The sequence below is a fragment of the Diabrotica virgifera genome, chromosome 2 (genome assembly GCF_917563875.1).
Source record: "Diabrotica virgifera virgifera chromosome 2, PGI_DIABVI_V3a".
NCBI lineage: Eukaryota > Metazoa > Arthropoda > Insecta > Coleoptera > Chrysomelidae > Diabrotica > Diabrotica virgifera.
In genome coordinates this window covers 131284268-131299032 of record NC_065444.1, presented here as the reverse complement: position 1 = coordinate 131299032, position 14765 = coordinate 131284268, and the positions used below count along the sequence as shown (strand labels likewise).

Genomic DNA, 14765 nt, shown 5'->3' with positions numbered 1-14765 from the left:
TGTGGAAAAATAATGTTCTTAGAGGGATATAGCTGTAGAGCTAGGCGTAATACAGGGCGTTCTGTCCAAAACCTACTAGGAAAGCTCAAAAATAAAGCAAGGAAAAGTCGCCAAAAGTTATAACGGCTCTCCACGATCGTTTAATTGTCATATCAGCTGGAAGACACTCAACCATTTCTTACCTGCAGCTCCAAATGCAGCTTTTGGAAGCTACAGGTGTAACTGTTTCAGTTGAAACGATAAGAAGAAGAGTTCGTACCAAGGAGTATACAGCAGGAGGCAGGTATGGGTCCCCGAGTTATCCAGGCAGCACAAGATTGATCGCTTAAATTGGTGTCTTCACCACCAACACTGGAACATTGGGAATTGACAAAATGCGCTATTTTCAAAAAAAGTCAGGATTTGTGTAAAATCAGATGACCCACGAAATCGTGTACTTAGAGGTTGAGGAAGCCAAGCAAGATCAAAAACTGTCAGATCTGTTCACAAATATACAAGGGGAAGTGTAATGTTCTGGAGAGAAATTGTGAAACTCATTTAATTTTCAGTTAATCAACTTTAACTGCTCACAGGTATGTTGATAACCTGTAGTCAGGCTCTGGAGAGGCGCAACAAGAGAAAATCTAATTTTATTGCATGATAATGGATCCACATATAGACCAGTAAGGATCTGCGAAAAAACGTCTATTTTTGGATGTGAGAGGTGGCATTCGGATTTTTGCAGATAAAGTTAGGTGACACCTTCAGTAATAATAATTGACTTATGCTCCTTCTCAAATATGCCCGGAACATTAATAAAAAAATTAAAATATTTAAAAATTTCGAAAAACAATAATTTTTTTCTTCTTTCGTTGCTTATAACTTTAAAACGATTCGTTTTGGAACAAAGTCGTAGAGAAATAAAATAAAGATAAATGAATTTTGTATGATATGCGACTGGTAAAAAATGTCTCAAGATATTACCTTTTCTGCAATATAGCAATAAATACAAAATAAGGGGGCAAAATAAGTCTGTTGTTATTCAATATTTTTTAACCACTTTCGTGGCACTTAGAAACTTAGTAATTCACCTAGGAAATTCTTTGTAACATACTTAAATCGTGTACCAAATTTCATTAAAATCGACCTAATAAATTTTGCATAATAAATTTGCAATCTAAATGTTTTTAAAAAAGTTCAAATTGCTTAAAATCTTTCTGAACAAAAAGTAGGCCATTTAGAACTTGGCTAATTTTTTTACATATAAAGAGGTGCTCTACCTATCTAATACACTTTACAGAATTAAAATCGGATTATTTAAGGGGTCCCAGCAATGTTTTAAATTTATAAACAATTTTTTAGCTTATAAACAAATAGCTTTGTTTCATAATAAAAAAAAATTAATTCTTAGCAATGCAATATAATTTGACTTAAACTTTCAAATGCTGTCAGCAGAATTGCTATTTTATTTTTTAATCAAACGTTATTCGCGTTCAAAAATTGCAATTTCTCGATTTTTTGAAAGTTCCACCGCGTTTATCTCGAAAACTATGCATCCTACGAAAAAACTTGTAAGAACATTTTTTGCTTAGAATTACCCAAGAAATACAAAAAAATGTTTTATTTTGCGAAAAATTTTTTGTAATTCCTCAAGTTCTTTGTTTATAACAATCTTATCGACATCCGGATCAACTGTTACCCAAAAAATTCGTGTTCTACGGGTAAAAATACATAAAAAAACTTGGGTAAGTCCATCTAAATAAAGGAGCCCGTAGCACCCCCTCCTGGCCACAGCACTAATTTGTTTATAAGCCAAAAAATTGTTTATAACTTTAAAACATTGCTGAGGCTGCTTAAATCCGATTTCAATTCTGTAAAGTGCGTTAGATAGGTGGAGTACTTCGTTATATGTAAAAAAATGGACAAATCTTTGTATGTTCTAGTTTTTGTTGTGCAAGATTTTTAAAAATTCTAATTTTTTAAAAATAGTTTAGATTGCAAAATTATTATGCAAAATCTAGTAAGTCAATTTTAATGAAATTTGGTGTACGGTTTTAGCACATTACAAAAATTTTTTAAGCGAATTAGGAAGGTTCTAAGTGTAACCTAAGTGATGGAAAATCATTGAATAAGGACAGGCTTGTTTTGCCCCCTTATTTTATATTTATTGCTATTTTGAAGCAAGGGTGATAAATTAAGACATTTTTAACCAATCGCATCTGATAGAAAATTTAATTACCTTTGTTTTATTCCTATAGGACTTTGTTCTAAAATGAATAGTTTTTAAGTTATAAGCAAAAAAAGTAGAAAAAAAAACGAAATTTTTTTAAATTTTTAAATATTTTATTTTTTTTATTAATGTTCCGGGCATATTTGAGAAGGAGCATAAATCAATTATTATTAACGAAGTTATCACCTAACTTTATCCGCAAAAATCTGAATGCCACCTCTCACATCCACCTAAAAACAGATCCTTACTGGTCTAATGCCATTAGAGTGACTACAGACATCATTGAAGCAGAAGGTATCCCTTGTTGGGAGTGGCCTGCTTGCTCACCTGAGCTTAATCCTATAGAGTATTTGTGGTATATGCTTAAAAGAAAAATTAGAGCTCGCCGGGATAATCCACAAAACACCACACGACTAGTACAAGCTGCTCTTAAACGATGGAGCAACCTACCACAACAAAATGTTGATAATTTGATTAGGAGCGTGCCCACTAGGGTGGGCCGAAAAAATTATTTGTTTAGTTTTAATACACAATACCCCCAAAAAGATGCCTTTTGGTAAGTATAATCACTGTATTTTTTTAGGATTTTTAAAAAAACATCTTCAGCCCTCTACCACCCCTAAAGTGAACCCTAAATCAAAATTATTTAATTTAATTAGCAATACCTGTAAAAAGTTTCAATTATATGCAAAGAGTTCATGTTATTTTTTTTATACATTTAGAATAAGATATTCTACCCTCTACCAACAGATAATGATCTTGAATCAAAAATAAAAATAATAAATTCACAATTATTTCTGAAAAATTGTGTGTAAATATGGGAAACTACTGCACATTTTATAGGGTGTTGGGAAATAAAACAAAATTTGAACTGAACTAAAAGTTTATTGGAAACCGAAAACAAACAAAAATATAAATATCCTATTTTTAAACACACTAAAATGCGAAATAAAAATCAATAGAAAAATGCGTTCATTCAATTTTAAATTGTGCTTTGTTATCGTAAGTTACAAGAAAGTCTTTTGATTTTATTTTAGATCGAATAAATCCGTCTCTGCGTTCTGGCCCTGTAACTAGCAAAGATGATTCCGAAACCAATTTCACACATCTCTCCACAGCTTGCGTGTGGCATGGATATTTTGGAAAGTCAAAGTCTGCAATTATAGAGCTATCAATTAACTGTTTCAGCTCATCATCTGGTATGTCAGCTAACATTGGTGGGGCCGTTACTTCACATTCACTCCAGTTTATTAACTCAAAATACTCCGCAGCATTAAAGTTTATTTCTGGTATTTTAAACTGCCTTATTCCGACTTTTTTCTCTTTTCTGGCTTTAATAATTCTCCGTAAAGCTAATTCTCGTACCCATTGACGATTATCTGTTAACATACATAAGAGAAGATTCTCCGGATGAATATAATAGGAGTTTCGTTGGATAACTGCATCTATAATATTTTTAAGATCATCTCTTAAATATCTTGATAGTGTAATGGATTTGAAAACATGCAAACTGGCTTGTGTGCAACTTGGATTAAGCTTTATAAAAAACCACATTGGTGCATAGACTTTAATTATAAATTGAACAAGATCTTTCAATCTTGATGTAGGATGTTCGGTTCCAACGTAGAGGCGGAGAACTCTATTTGCCATTGTCAGCCATCTGGAATGAGCTAACTTTCCAGGGCTACGATTTGCTAAATTTTCATAGACGTTGCCATTTGATATTGCTTGGCATATGTCGTACAGATATGACTGGTCTGAGCTTAATTCTTTAGATGGTATTGTTAGTTCTGGGAGATCACTTTCAATTATTTCAAAATCTACGATTGGAAGGTGTTCGCATTTTTCCAATAATTTCCCGATCACTCCAGAGAATTGACGAGGTCCAGTAGTAGCTCCATCCAAACGTTGAAATAAATGTCTCAATGGCAACTCATTAGCATGTAAGGCACACACAAACCATTGCAAAGGTCGCTTAAGTTCATTTTCGATATATGTTATAACTCCATTTTTATGTCCAGTATTCACTATGGTTCCGTCACAACCAATCGCCACTAAATTATCCAAACAGAAGTTATTTGAAATGAGAAAGTCTATTATTGCCTTTCCAATTGACTTGGCTGAGCCTGCAGATGGGGTAACGTGCCCCAAATAAACAGAATTCGGTTCTTCTATCAATGACACATGTTCTGCAATAGTTCTTTTATGATATCTCTCACCTTTCTTTTCCTGCACTAAGGTTTTGTCCTTCCTGCCATCAAAGTAAATACTCTTAATGGGTTTATTTGTAGACTGAAACTCATTACTAAGGATATTTCTGTTCTTTTGACGAGCTCTTCTAACTTTATTTTTATCGATTACTTTTGAGGTATCACTATCGCAAATAATTCCCACATCTTTTAATACAGCTGTGGCAACAGCAGCTGCTGACCTGTCAGAAATTCCATATTTGTCACATATGGTACCTAATGTGGGCAACTTTATCCTCATTTGACTACAGGATGGTTTCGACGGTAAATCAATATTTGCAACACTAGGTGAGGCTTCAGATGAAGAAGAATTGTCAGAGTCTGTTGATAACCTAGTGACCTCAGTAGAACAGCTGGGCATAGAAATATTGTGAAATTCAGATTTGAATTTTTGTACTCGTTCTGTTTCTTTTGTTTGTCTCTCCGTCCTTACATTCAACTTTTTAGTTGTTTCACGATCAACAGTTCCTATAGCCATATCTCTAGTGGACCGTTGATCCAAAAGAAATTCCTGTTCCTGCTTTGGTACTTTTCTTGATTTATCACACTTGCATGCAGAAAAATCACACTTACAGGCAGCAATGTCGAACAACTTATCCCTTGTTTCCTCTTTGAAGCTGGTAATCTTTAACTCATATTGAACATTTCTTTTGCTTTTTGGATATCTGATAAGGTTTAAATATTTATTATGATATTTACGTAATAATTGCATGATGCGGTCCTTTGACACGGTTGGAATTGACGCTGATTCCCATATACTTTTGATTTTTGGCACAAGCACTTCACAAACTTCATTAAAACTTGGTTCCTTTCCAAAATATTTAGTAAACTTCAGTTCATAACGAATAAACAAATAACATCGAAGCACATGTTCTATCGTTGGTAAAACATGACAGTTTAAGTCGACTGGGTTACCGAAAATTGGACATTCTACTTTACTTCTTGTAATATTTAATTTTAAAGCAGCCATATTTATGGTCGTGCTAGGTATTCACGCAAATACAACAAACACAATCTATTCGTCTTGGCTTTCAACAAATAAACAATAAACATGCGTTTCACCCGAAAGCTTATTTCGCACTAAGAAGATAAGCGACGACAAGTACCATAACTCTCGACGATCCATCTCAGCCGGGACTGTTCGATTGTATCCGAGGCTTCACGACCAAGACCATCAGTATTAAATACTTTTATATTATATTATTATACTTTTTATGCTTTAAAGTTATACGGAGTTAATTTTACATTTTGTGTTTGGAAAAAGTTGGAAAATTGAGATTTTATTTTAGTTAGAGGGTGGTAGAGGGCTGATAAAATCATTTTAAAATAATAAGAAAAAAACAAAAGATTTATACACGGTAAAAGACAAACTTTGAGCGGTATTGTGTTCCTAATTTATTTATTTATTTTTCAAGGTCACTTAAGGGCTGGTAGAGGGCTGAAGACATTTTTTCAAAATAAAACAAAAAATCACAAGTATTTTTTACACATATACGCATCTTTTTACGGGTATTGCGTTCCTGTTTGATTCGTTTTTTTTCTGAAGTCCAGTTTCGGCCCACCCTAGTGCCCACACAAACTGAAGCTTGCATAAGGACTAGAGGTGATAACACTAACTACCACAAAATACAAAAAAAAATAAATAAAAACAATTTATACATTATTCGTTTTACATTGAAATTTTGTATGCTATTGACTTTAAAACAACTACTTTCAATTTGTTTGTTAAATACTTTGTTTTATTTAATTGTTATGTATTTGTTATTAAATTGCTTTAAACTAAATATTGTTTGACTTCGTGTGTTCGTTTTTTTTTTTAAATTCGCACGAAATAGTACGAAATATAAGATGATTCCATATAAGTTTAGGTGTGTCTATTTATAATTGTAGATGATGTGTCAACGACTTTCTACTAATCCGCTAATGTTGGTATATTCTTGTTGCGGACTTTTTCTTTTGGTATTGGCAACCATAGCCTACTACAGTCTGCTGATGGTTTTGCTACACCTTTTTCTTCATTGAGTAGGATGAGAGCTGCTTCCTTGATTTTTCTATTTTTCATGTCTGTTTCTGTCATTATTATAGATGCATTTTTCCGTTGTACTCTGTTGTACTTCCGTTGTCCCAGATATGTTTGCACACCTGGATTTGTCAAATCTCTATTTTTGATGTATGATTCATGATCTTTATCCTGCCTCCTAGTTAGGGATGGACTCGAGCCGAGCCGAGCTTTTGACAAGCTTAAGCTCAGCTCGAAATTTCAAGCCGAGCTCGAGATAGAAGCTTAGCTTGAACTTCGAGCTGCAGGTTGAGTTCGTGCTGTCGGCTCGGCTGGAATTTATTCCATAGTTTACGGACACACTGTATATTGAAAATACATATTTGTAGTCTGAATTATTTATTCTCAAACAAAAGTATCCGTCGTAGCAGAAATAAATGAATTAGAAAAAGTATTAGAGTATTAGCTAAAATATTGACAAGCTCGTTAAGTAAAGCTCGGCTCGTTTCGAATTCAGCTCGGCTCGGCTTGAAAAACATTTGATGCGGCTCGAACCTCGCCTCGTCAATCGAGCCGAGCCGAGCTAGCTCGAGCTTGTGATCATCCCTATTCCTAGTAAGCAACTATAGAGGCAACTATTTGATTTCTCTTGTGTGTTGTTAGATTTAGTTTTGGACAGGATAGGTTTCAGTGTGTTGGTTGTTTTGAATGTTTTGTGATATACCTATTTGCTATCCTTTTTAATTTTTCTAAGCTTTTTAGGGTATTGTTTCATCTTTGAATTACTTTTTGTGAGTGTTTTGTGAGTATCTGCACCATACTGTGAGTTTTTGGTCATGTTTAAGCACAATCTTCTTATCGATTTGCTACATGAAAATATTTGCTAATAATAGAGATAATGAAGAACCTATGACTAATCCAAAATCTTTTTTGTAAAAAATCATTATCTACAATGTATATAATGGTGAAATATATCACTGTATAGTCCAGGGCGCATCTGTTTTGAGATAGACGTTGAGAGGTGACTCAAATTTTTTTGCAGAAATTGCTTAAAAATAACTTAAAATAATATTTGAGTTATCCATCCACTCAAAATGGTCCGGAACATTGTTTAAATAATCAAAATGTCAAAATATGAAGGAAAAATTCGATTTTTTTATTGGTTTTTTGATTATAACTTTAAAAGTATTCATTTCTGAGAAAAGTTGTACTGACATAAAAGTTGCGTAATTAAATTTCCTACAATATAAAATTGGTAAAAAATTTAAAATATAGCCACCCTTGTTGCAAAATAGCAATAATTTCGAAAAAAAACCATACAAAAACAAGTATTCGCATTTTACGTTTTTCGACCATTTATGCTACTCTCAGGACCTTCATATTTTACCTAGAAAAACTTTATGATATAGTAAAATAACACTGTAAATTTCATTAAAATCGGTTGAATAAATTTTGCAAAATAAATTTTGCAATCCAGCTTTCGCAAAAAAAAATCATTTTTTTAAATGTTGCAGGACTGAAAATAAAGCAGATAGCAAGTTGATTTTTTTTGCTTATAGAAGTGTACTGTACCTTTCATTTGCAATTTGCAAAATTAAAATCGATTAATTACCACGCGGCGTCAGGAAATTTTTTAATAAACATTAATTTTTGGTGCTACGCGCAGGACAGCGGTGTTCGATTCACACAAGTTGATTTCCACCAAAATTTCTTTCAATCTTTATCTAATATATTATTTTCTTACTCTATATTTTGTTGTAATTTAATATTTTAATTTCACAAAAATCAAACTAATTTTATTATGTTTGAAGACTTACATGAACATGAAGAAAGAAGATTAAAAAAATTCAAACCAAGAGACTTAATTAATAGGTTTAAGTTATTAGTAATGTACATATCTTTGTATTGTATCTACATATTGTAAATATTAGAGGTAATGCAACAAAGTTAGCAATAGCTACATTATAAAACAGGGTGCTTAATGGAGCATCCTGTACATGTCATAATCATTTATCAACAAAGCCGCTTATTGTCATTACTGATAGATTGCAGAATAAAGGAGTTAAAAAAAAATTATTATTGTTTGTGAAATATTGTTTAAACAATTGCATATGTTTAAAAATAATAAACTTTTATTCTCTAAGTTAAAATATATGAACAAAGAAAGTTTTTGCTAAAAAAATGTTATTTCAAAGGATAGAGTATGTGTTTTTATTTTGCAATAAACTAATTTATTTATTTATATCGAAATGTAATAAAAATTAAAATGTATCAATCATTATCAAAGGTCATTGGAATGCCCAATCAGAGCAAATTATCCGCTGACCTGCGCGTAGCACCAATAATTAATGTTTATTTAAAAAAATTCCTGACGCCGTGGTAGTTAATCGATTTTAATTTTGCAAATTGCAAATGAAAGGTTCAGTACACTTCTATACGCAAAAAAAAAATTTCAACTTGCTATCTGCTTTATTTTCAGTCCTGTGACATTTTGAAAAAATGAATTTTTTTGCGAAAGCTGGATTTCAAAACTTATTTTGCAACATCTATTGAACTGATCTTAATGAAATTTACAGTATTGTTTTACTGCATCATAAAGTTTTTTTGGGTGAAATATGAAGGTTCTAAGTGTAGCATAAATGGTTGAAAAACGTAAAATGCGAATACTTGTTTTTGTATGGTTTTTTCGCAATTATTGCTATTTTGCAACAAGGGTGACTATTTTTTAAATTTTTAGCCAATTCTATATTGTAGGAAATTTAATTATTAATACGCAACTTTTATGTCAGTACAACTTTTCTCGGAAATGAATACTTTTAAAGTTATAATCAAAAAACGAAGAAAAAAATCGAATTTTTCCTTCATTTTTTGACATTTTGATTATTTAAACAATGTTCCGGACCTTTTTGAGAGGGAGGATAACTCAAATATTATTATTTGAGTTATTTTCAAGCAATTTCTGCAAAAAAAATTGAGTCACCTCTCAACGTCCAAATTTACTAATATTTTTACAGATGCGCCCTGGTCTATAGTAGTTGTAGTAGAAAATAGACAAATTCCGTATATTACGTTACATTCAGTTTGATTTTTGTTTTCAATGTATCATCTTCTTTTTGTGATTGACACATCAAAAGAATGAAGGGAATTGTTGTTTTCCATTGTAAATTTGATTTATTTTACTATTAACTATCGAGACTCCCAAGCACATATTTAAATATTTGTCTAAAACTCAAGAAGAATAATTTCTTTTTTAGCTGAGTATTGGAGCAGCAGTTTTATGTCTTCCATGGCTGAGATGGAAACAGCCAGATCTTAACAGACCTATAAAAGTAAACCTTATTTGGCCTATCCTGTATTTGGCCTGCACAATTTTTGTCACAGCTGTACCAATGGCTGCAAGTCCATATGAAACAGGTAATATTTATTTTCTATATTGTTTTCCTTATACATATTTTTCTTCTTTGTATTTTTTATATAATTTGTATTAAATGTATAGAAACATGAAAATACGAACGCAACATGTTGAACTTTAAAAAGATATGTAATAGAGCGCATATCATGGCTAAAGTGAAATTTGGCGGACCATATAGCAAAAATCAATAATAAATAAACCATAGAGAGAAAGGAGAGAACAGTGCAGCTTTATCAATAAAAATTATGAAACTAGTCATAAAAACACTAACGAATCCCCACTAGTACCAAAAAACGTTGTGCAGTTAGGAAAGATTTGCATACCTAATGAAACGGGGTTTCAACCTAAATGAGGTTCTATAGTAGGCACTATGCTCATCCAAAAGTAACAAAAACCATATTATGGTATATATTATGTTACTATTATGGTATACATACCCTTGATTCAGTTCATAAACCTCGTCGTTTCTCATATAACGTATTGTAAGATTTATGAAAATTCAAAGACTGTCATGGCTGGGAGTGGGACATAGACAAAGAAGATACAAAAACCACAAAGAAAATATGAAGCTGCATTCGAAGCGTTAGGGGAAAAATCCTCAAATAACACTCATCACCCTTGGTTTACATATTCTTTAAAAAAGACGAGGGAAAGAAAAGAAGCATATCAAAAATGGCTCAGTACCAATTGCTCAGAAGACCGAAAAACCTATGCAAGAATAAGAATGGAAACAAAAAAAGAAGTGATTAAAACCAAAGAAAATATGTGGCTGAAGAAATGTGAAGAAATAGACACTCTTATGAGAGGAACAAAAAGCAGAGAAGCTTGGAGAACAATATCAAATACAAGACAAAACGTACAAGAAAGATGCCAGATATCCCTTATAAATATAAACGAGTGGGAAACATACTTTAGAAACCTATTGCAAGAGAGTAGACAGGAATATGTAAGGCAAACCATCATCGCCCCAAACAACCTGAAACAACTAAAAGATATAACAATTTAAGAACTAGAACTAACGTTAAGAGAAATGAAAAACAATAAACCTCCTGGTCCCGGAGGTATTCCAATTGAACTCATTATGCACAGCATGACACAGTCAAAAGAAATTTTAGTTGAAATATTCAACGGATGCCATTCAGGCAGTAGTGGCGTGCCCTCTGAGTGGATAAACCTACCCCTATATACAAAAAGGGTGGTAGGAAAAATTGTAATAATTACAGAGGCATTAGTGTAACCAGCTCAGTTGTAAGACTGTAGGGACGAATAATAAAGAAACGGATAGAAAAGGAGTGGCAAGATTCCGAAAAACAAAGTGGATTTAGGGCAGGTAGATCATGCACCGATAACATTTTCTGCATAAGACAACTACTAGAAAAACGTTCTGCTAGAAATCTAGAAACTCACATGGTATTTGTAGACTTAAAAAAGCATACGATACCGTTCCCAGAGAAAAAATGTTTGAGGTATTACAACAAACCACTTCAAATAGAAAATACATCCAAACAATAAAATATCTCTATGCTAATGCAACAACAGCAATTAAAATTGGAACGAAACTTTCAAATACCTTTGAAACTTCGAAAGGCCTTTTGCAGGGATGCTGTCTGTCGTCCACTTTATTTAAAATTTACCTTACACATGTGTTAAGATATTGGACTAGGAAATGCCAAACAATGGGGATACCAGTAGGAGATTCTTATTTGTATACGTTGCTATTTGCTGACGACCAAGTTGTGATTGCTGCTGATAAAGATGACGCCAGTTACATGATTAGAAAATTGAAAGAAGAGTACCGAAAATGGGGTTTGGAAATGAGCATGGAGAAAACTGAATACCTTGTAGTTGGTAAGTCGATAGGAAGGCGAAAAAAAGGAATGCCCAGAACGAGATGATTGGATGATGTGGAAGACGACCTGAAAATCATGAATATAAAACAATGGAGGAGAAGGACACAAAAGAGATCTGAATGGAAGGACATAGCCAGACAGGCAAAGACCCATCCAGGGTTATGATGCCAAAAGATGAAGAAGATTATGGATACATATATTATTTGGTATTTCAATATTGTATAGGCATTAAGTATTGTAGAAATGTTAAAAAATTTAAGATATTTAAGCAATAAATTAAGTTATTATTTAACTGTTCTTAATTTCAGGTATGGGACTATTGATGATTCTTTCGTCTATTCCCGTTTATTTCGTATTTGTGTACTGGAAAAAACCAGAATGGTTCCAAAGAGGCTCGAACGGCGCTACGGTGTTCCTTCAAAAAATATTTGTTGTTGTTGGTAAAGCAAAAGCTGTGAAACTATAAATGACATATCGATTATAACATAAGAATGTTTTGAAGACATTAAAATTCAATTAAATTATGACTTGCCTACATAAGCCCATTGTGATAGATCCGTATAGAAAATATTTAGAAAATCAAAAGTAAGGAACCAAAAGATAGTATTTTGTGTTCTTAGTAGGCCATTGTCGGATGTATATTATTGTAAAATTATTATAAAAGGTATTATTAGGCTTAATTAAACTACCTAATTATTTAGGGCAATGGTATCCATCTGAAATCTTTGAAAATGTCTATAACTTTTGTCGTCAAAACATTCTTATACGCAACACGGACGAAAAATATTTATTGTTTTAGTTTTCTTTAAAGGAATAGCATGATCAGAATGGCATATCTGTTTTAACATAAACACAACGGTATAATGATTTTATTTTAAAGACTAAGCTGCCTTAATGACCTTACTGCCAAAAATTGAATTTTAGGTCAGGTAGAGTCAAAGAATATTCTAAAGTAGCTGCCTAAATGTCTTCAAGTATTCAAAGAAACTGTAACAATAGTTTGTCCATTGTAATTGAGATGAGTATATCCTAAGCAAAACCTCGATCTATACTTCTACTCCTAATGGCCGGTTTTACCAACGATAAATAGTAGTTTATTCGATGAATAAAGTTGTTCGACCAATAAACTAACACATCTACATTTCACTAATGTCAAACAACATTTTATTTATTTATCAAATAAGTATTTACTCTTCGAATACATTGACAAGTTAATCGACTCATAAATTTTATTCGGTGAATAACTAACTATTCATTAATTTTTTTGATTGGTGAAACCGAAAAATTTTTTATGAACATTTAAAAGTTTTTATTGGCATTTTTGTTCTGATTTTTTCACTATTTAACAAAAAAAATTGTCTTAACACATACCGGGTGGTGAATCGTAAAATGGGCCATAGGAAACTCAATGTAAAATTCTAAACTGTTGAATTTCTGCTTCCCTAATTATTTTACATCAAAAGTCATGAGGTGATATTTGTAGAGAATTGAAATCTGTATTAAAATCAAAAGTTAAAATTGTTCTACGATTTAAATGCATTCCAAAAATTTTGAAAAATATGATTTATTTGCCATATTAGGTATGTGTGTAAAAGTTAGGCCACACGTTAGGTTTAGGTACTATTTAACTGACAGTGCTCACACCATTGAATGAATAAAAAATCTTTATTATTAGTACTTTATCCGCAACTGAGGGTATCTTATCAACTGTATTGTTTTTAAACAAAAACAATAAATGGTAAAATAAAATATTGACAGTTCAAAAATGTGAAAATAATAACTTCATTGTGGCACATTGTTGCACTGTGTGTGGCCTAATTTTGGGCTAAAAAACCGAAAAATTTATTACATTTTTACAAATTTTGAAATATGTTTAATTCGTAGAACAATTTTAACAGTTGTTTTTAATACAGATTTCAATCCTCTACAAATAGTTTCTAATATCTTTTGATGTAAAATAATTAGGGAAGCAGGAATTCAACAGTTTAGAATTTTACATTGAGTTTCCTATGGCCCGTTTTCCAATTCACCACCCGGTATATTCAGATTTGCACACCAATTTATTCAAATATTTGTACCACAAGTAAAGCCGCGTTCTCATTGGTAAATTCTTACGTGCGTATTAAACTAATGGTTAACTGCTCGACCATCCAAAAATTTGTTTATCGTTCGTTGTGCGCGTCTGCTCAGGTTGTGTGGAGTAAATAAGGGAATAATTTTTGTGTATTTAAAGTAGACGGATAATAAGTATTATTATGGATTTATCCAGGGAAGATGTTTTACTATTAATCCTAAACATCCTAATCTATAGGATCCAAAAAAGAAATTTCATTACAACAAAAATAAATCAGTTTGGGAAGAAATTGAAGATTTTTTGATGTTGACAGTGCACAAGCAAAACAAAAAATATTAAGTTTAATGACTGGTGCTTTTATCAAGCGACAATATATTTACTATCTGGGAACTGTCTTCCAAAGTTCTTTGTTGATATAAATGCTTGATTCAATATCGCCGTATCTTTTTGTTCACCTTATTTTCTGATCGAACCTTTGAGTAAGCCGCACATAAACGTCGGTACACGTATTCGAGCCGAGCAGTTTGCGAACTCTATATTCGTATAATTTGTTCGGCGGGACGAACCGCCTGTGAGCTGTTCGTTTGTCTCTCGTCGCGAACAACATCCTATCAGTTTTTAGGACGAACACAAAGGGTATTCGAAATTTGGACGGCGTACGCAGCGATATTGTCTGTAGGTGTCGTCGCATCGAGATTGTGTGAATGACGTGTTCCTTCCTGACTTGAAAGAGATAAGAAACGTGAGAAGCGCAATGTAATCAATACCCAAATTACAAATTAAATTAATCATTTATATCAACTTCGAACAAGTGTTGGTTCGTCGCTTTCCATGGATCGTGATGAGTTTGCGATGAGTTCGCTGTAAATATATTTTCACTTTCTTTTCATTGTTAAATCGTTATTTATGATGGATGAGTCCACACGATTATCCCAATCGATGTTGTAATTTAAAAACACACACTGTTACAAA

At 32.4% G+C, this 14765-nt stretch overlaps 1 protein-coding gene across 1 annotated transcript in view; it reads left to right on the top strand.

Moving 5' to 3' along the window:
- LOC114327480 (large neutral amino acids transporter small subunit 1) overlaps positions 1–12982 on the top strand; it is a 221749-nt gene extending 208767 nt beyond the window's left edge. Inside the window, exons 8-9 of the mRNA XM_050643994.1 lie at positions 9712–9871; positions 12028–12982. Coding sequence (XP_050499951.1) covers positions 9712–9871; positions 12028–12185 — 318 coding nt within the window. The 3' untranslated portion in view covers positions 12186–12982. The remainder of the gene's footprint in view (positions 1–9711; positions 9872–12027) is intronic.
- Positions 12983–14765: the final 1783 nt, after the last annotated feature.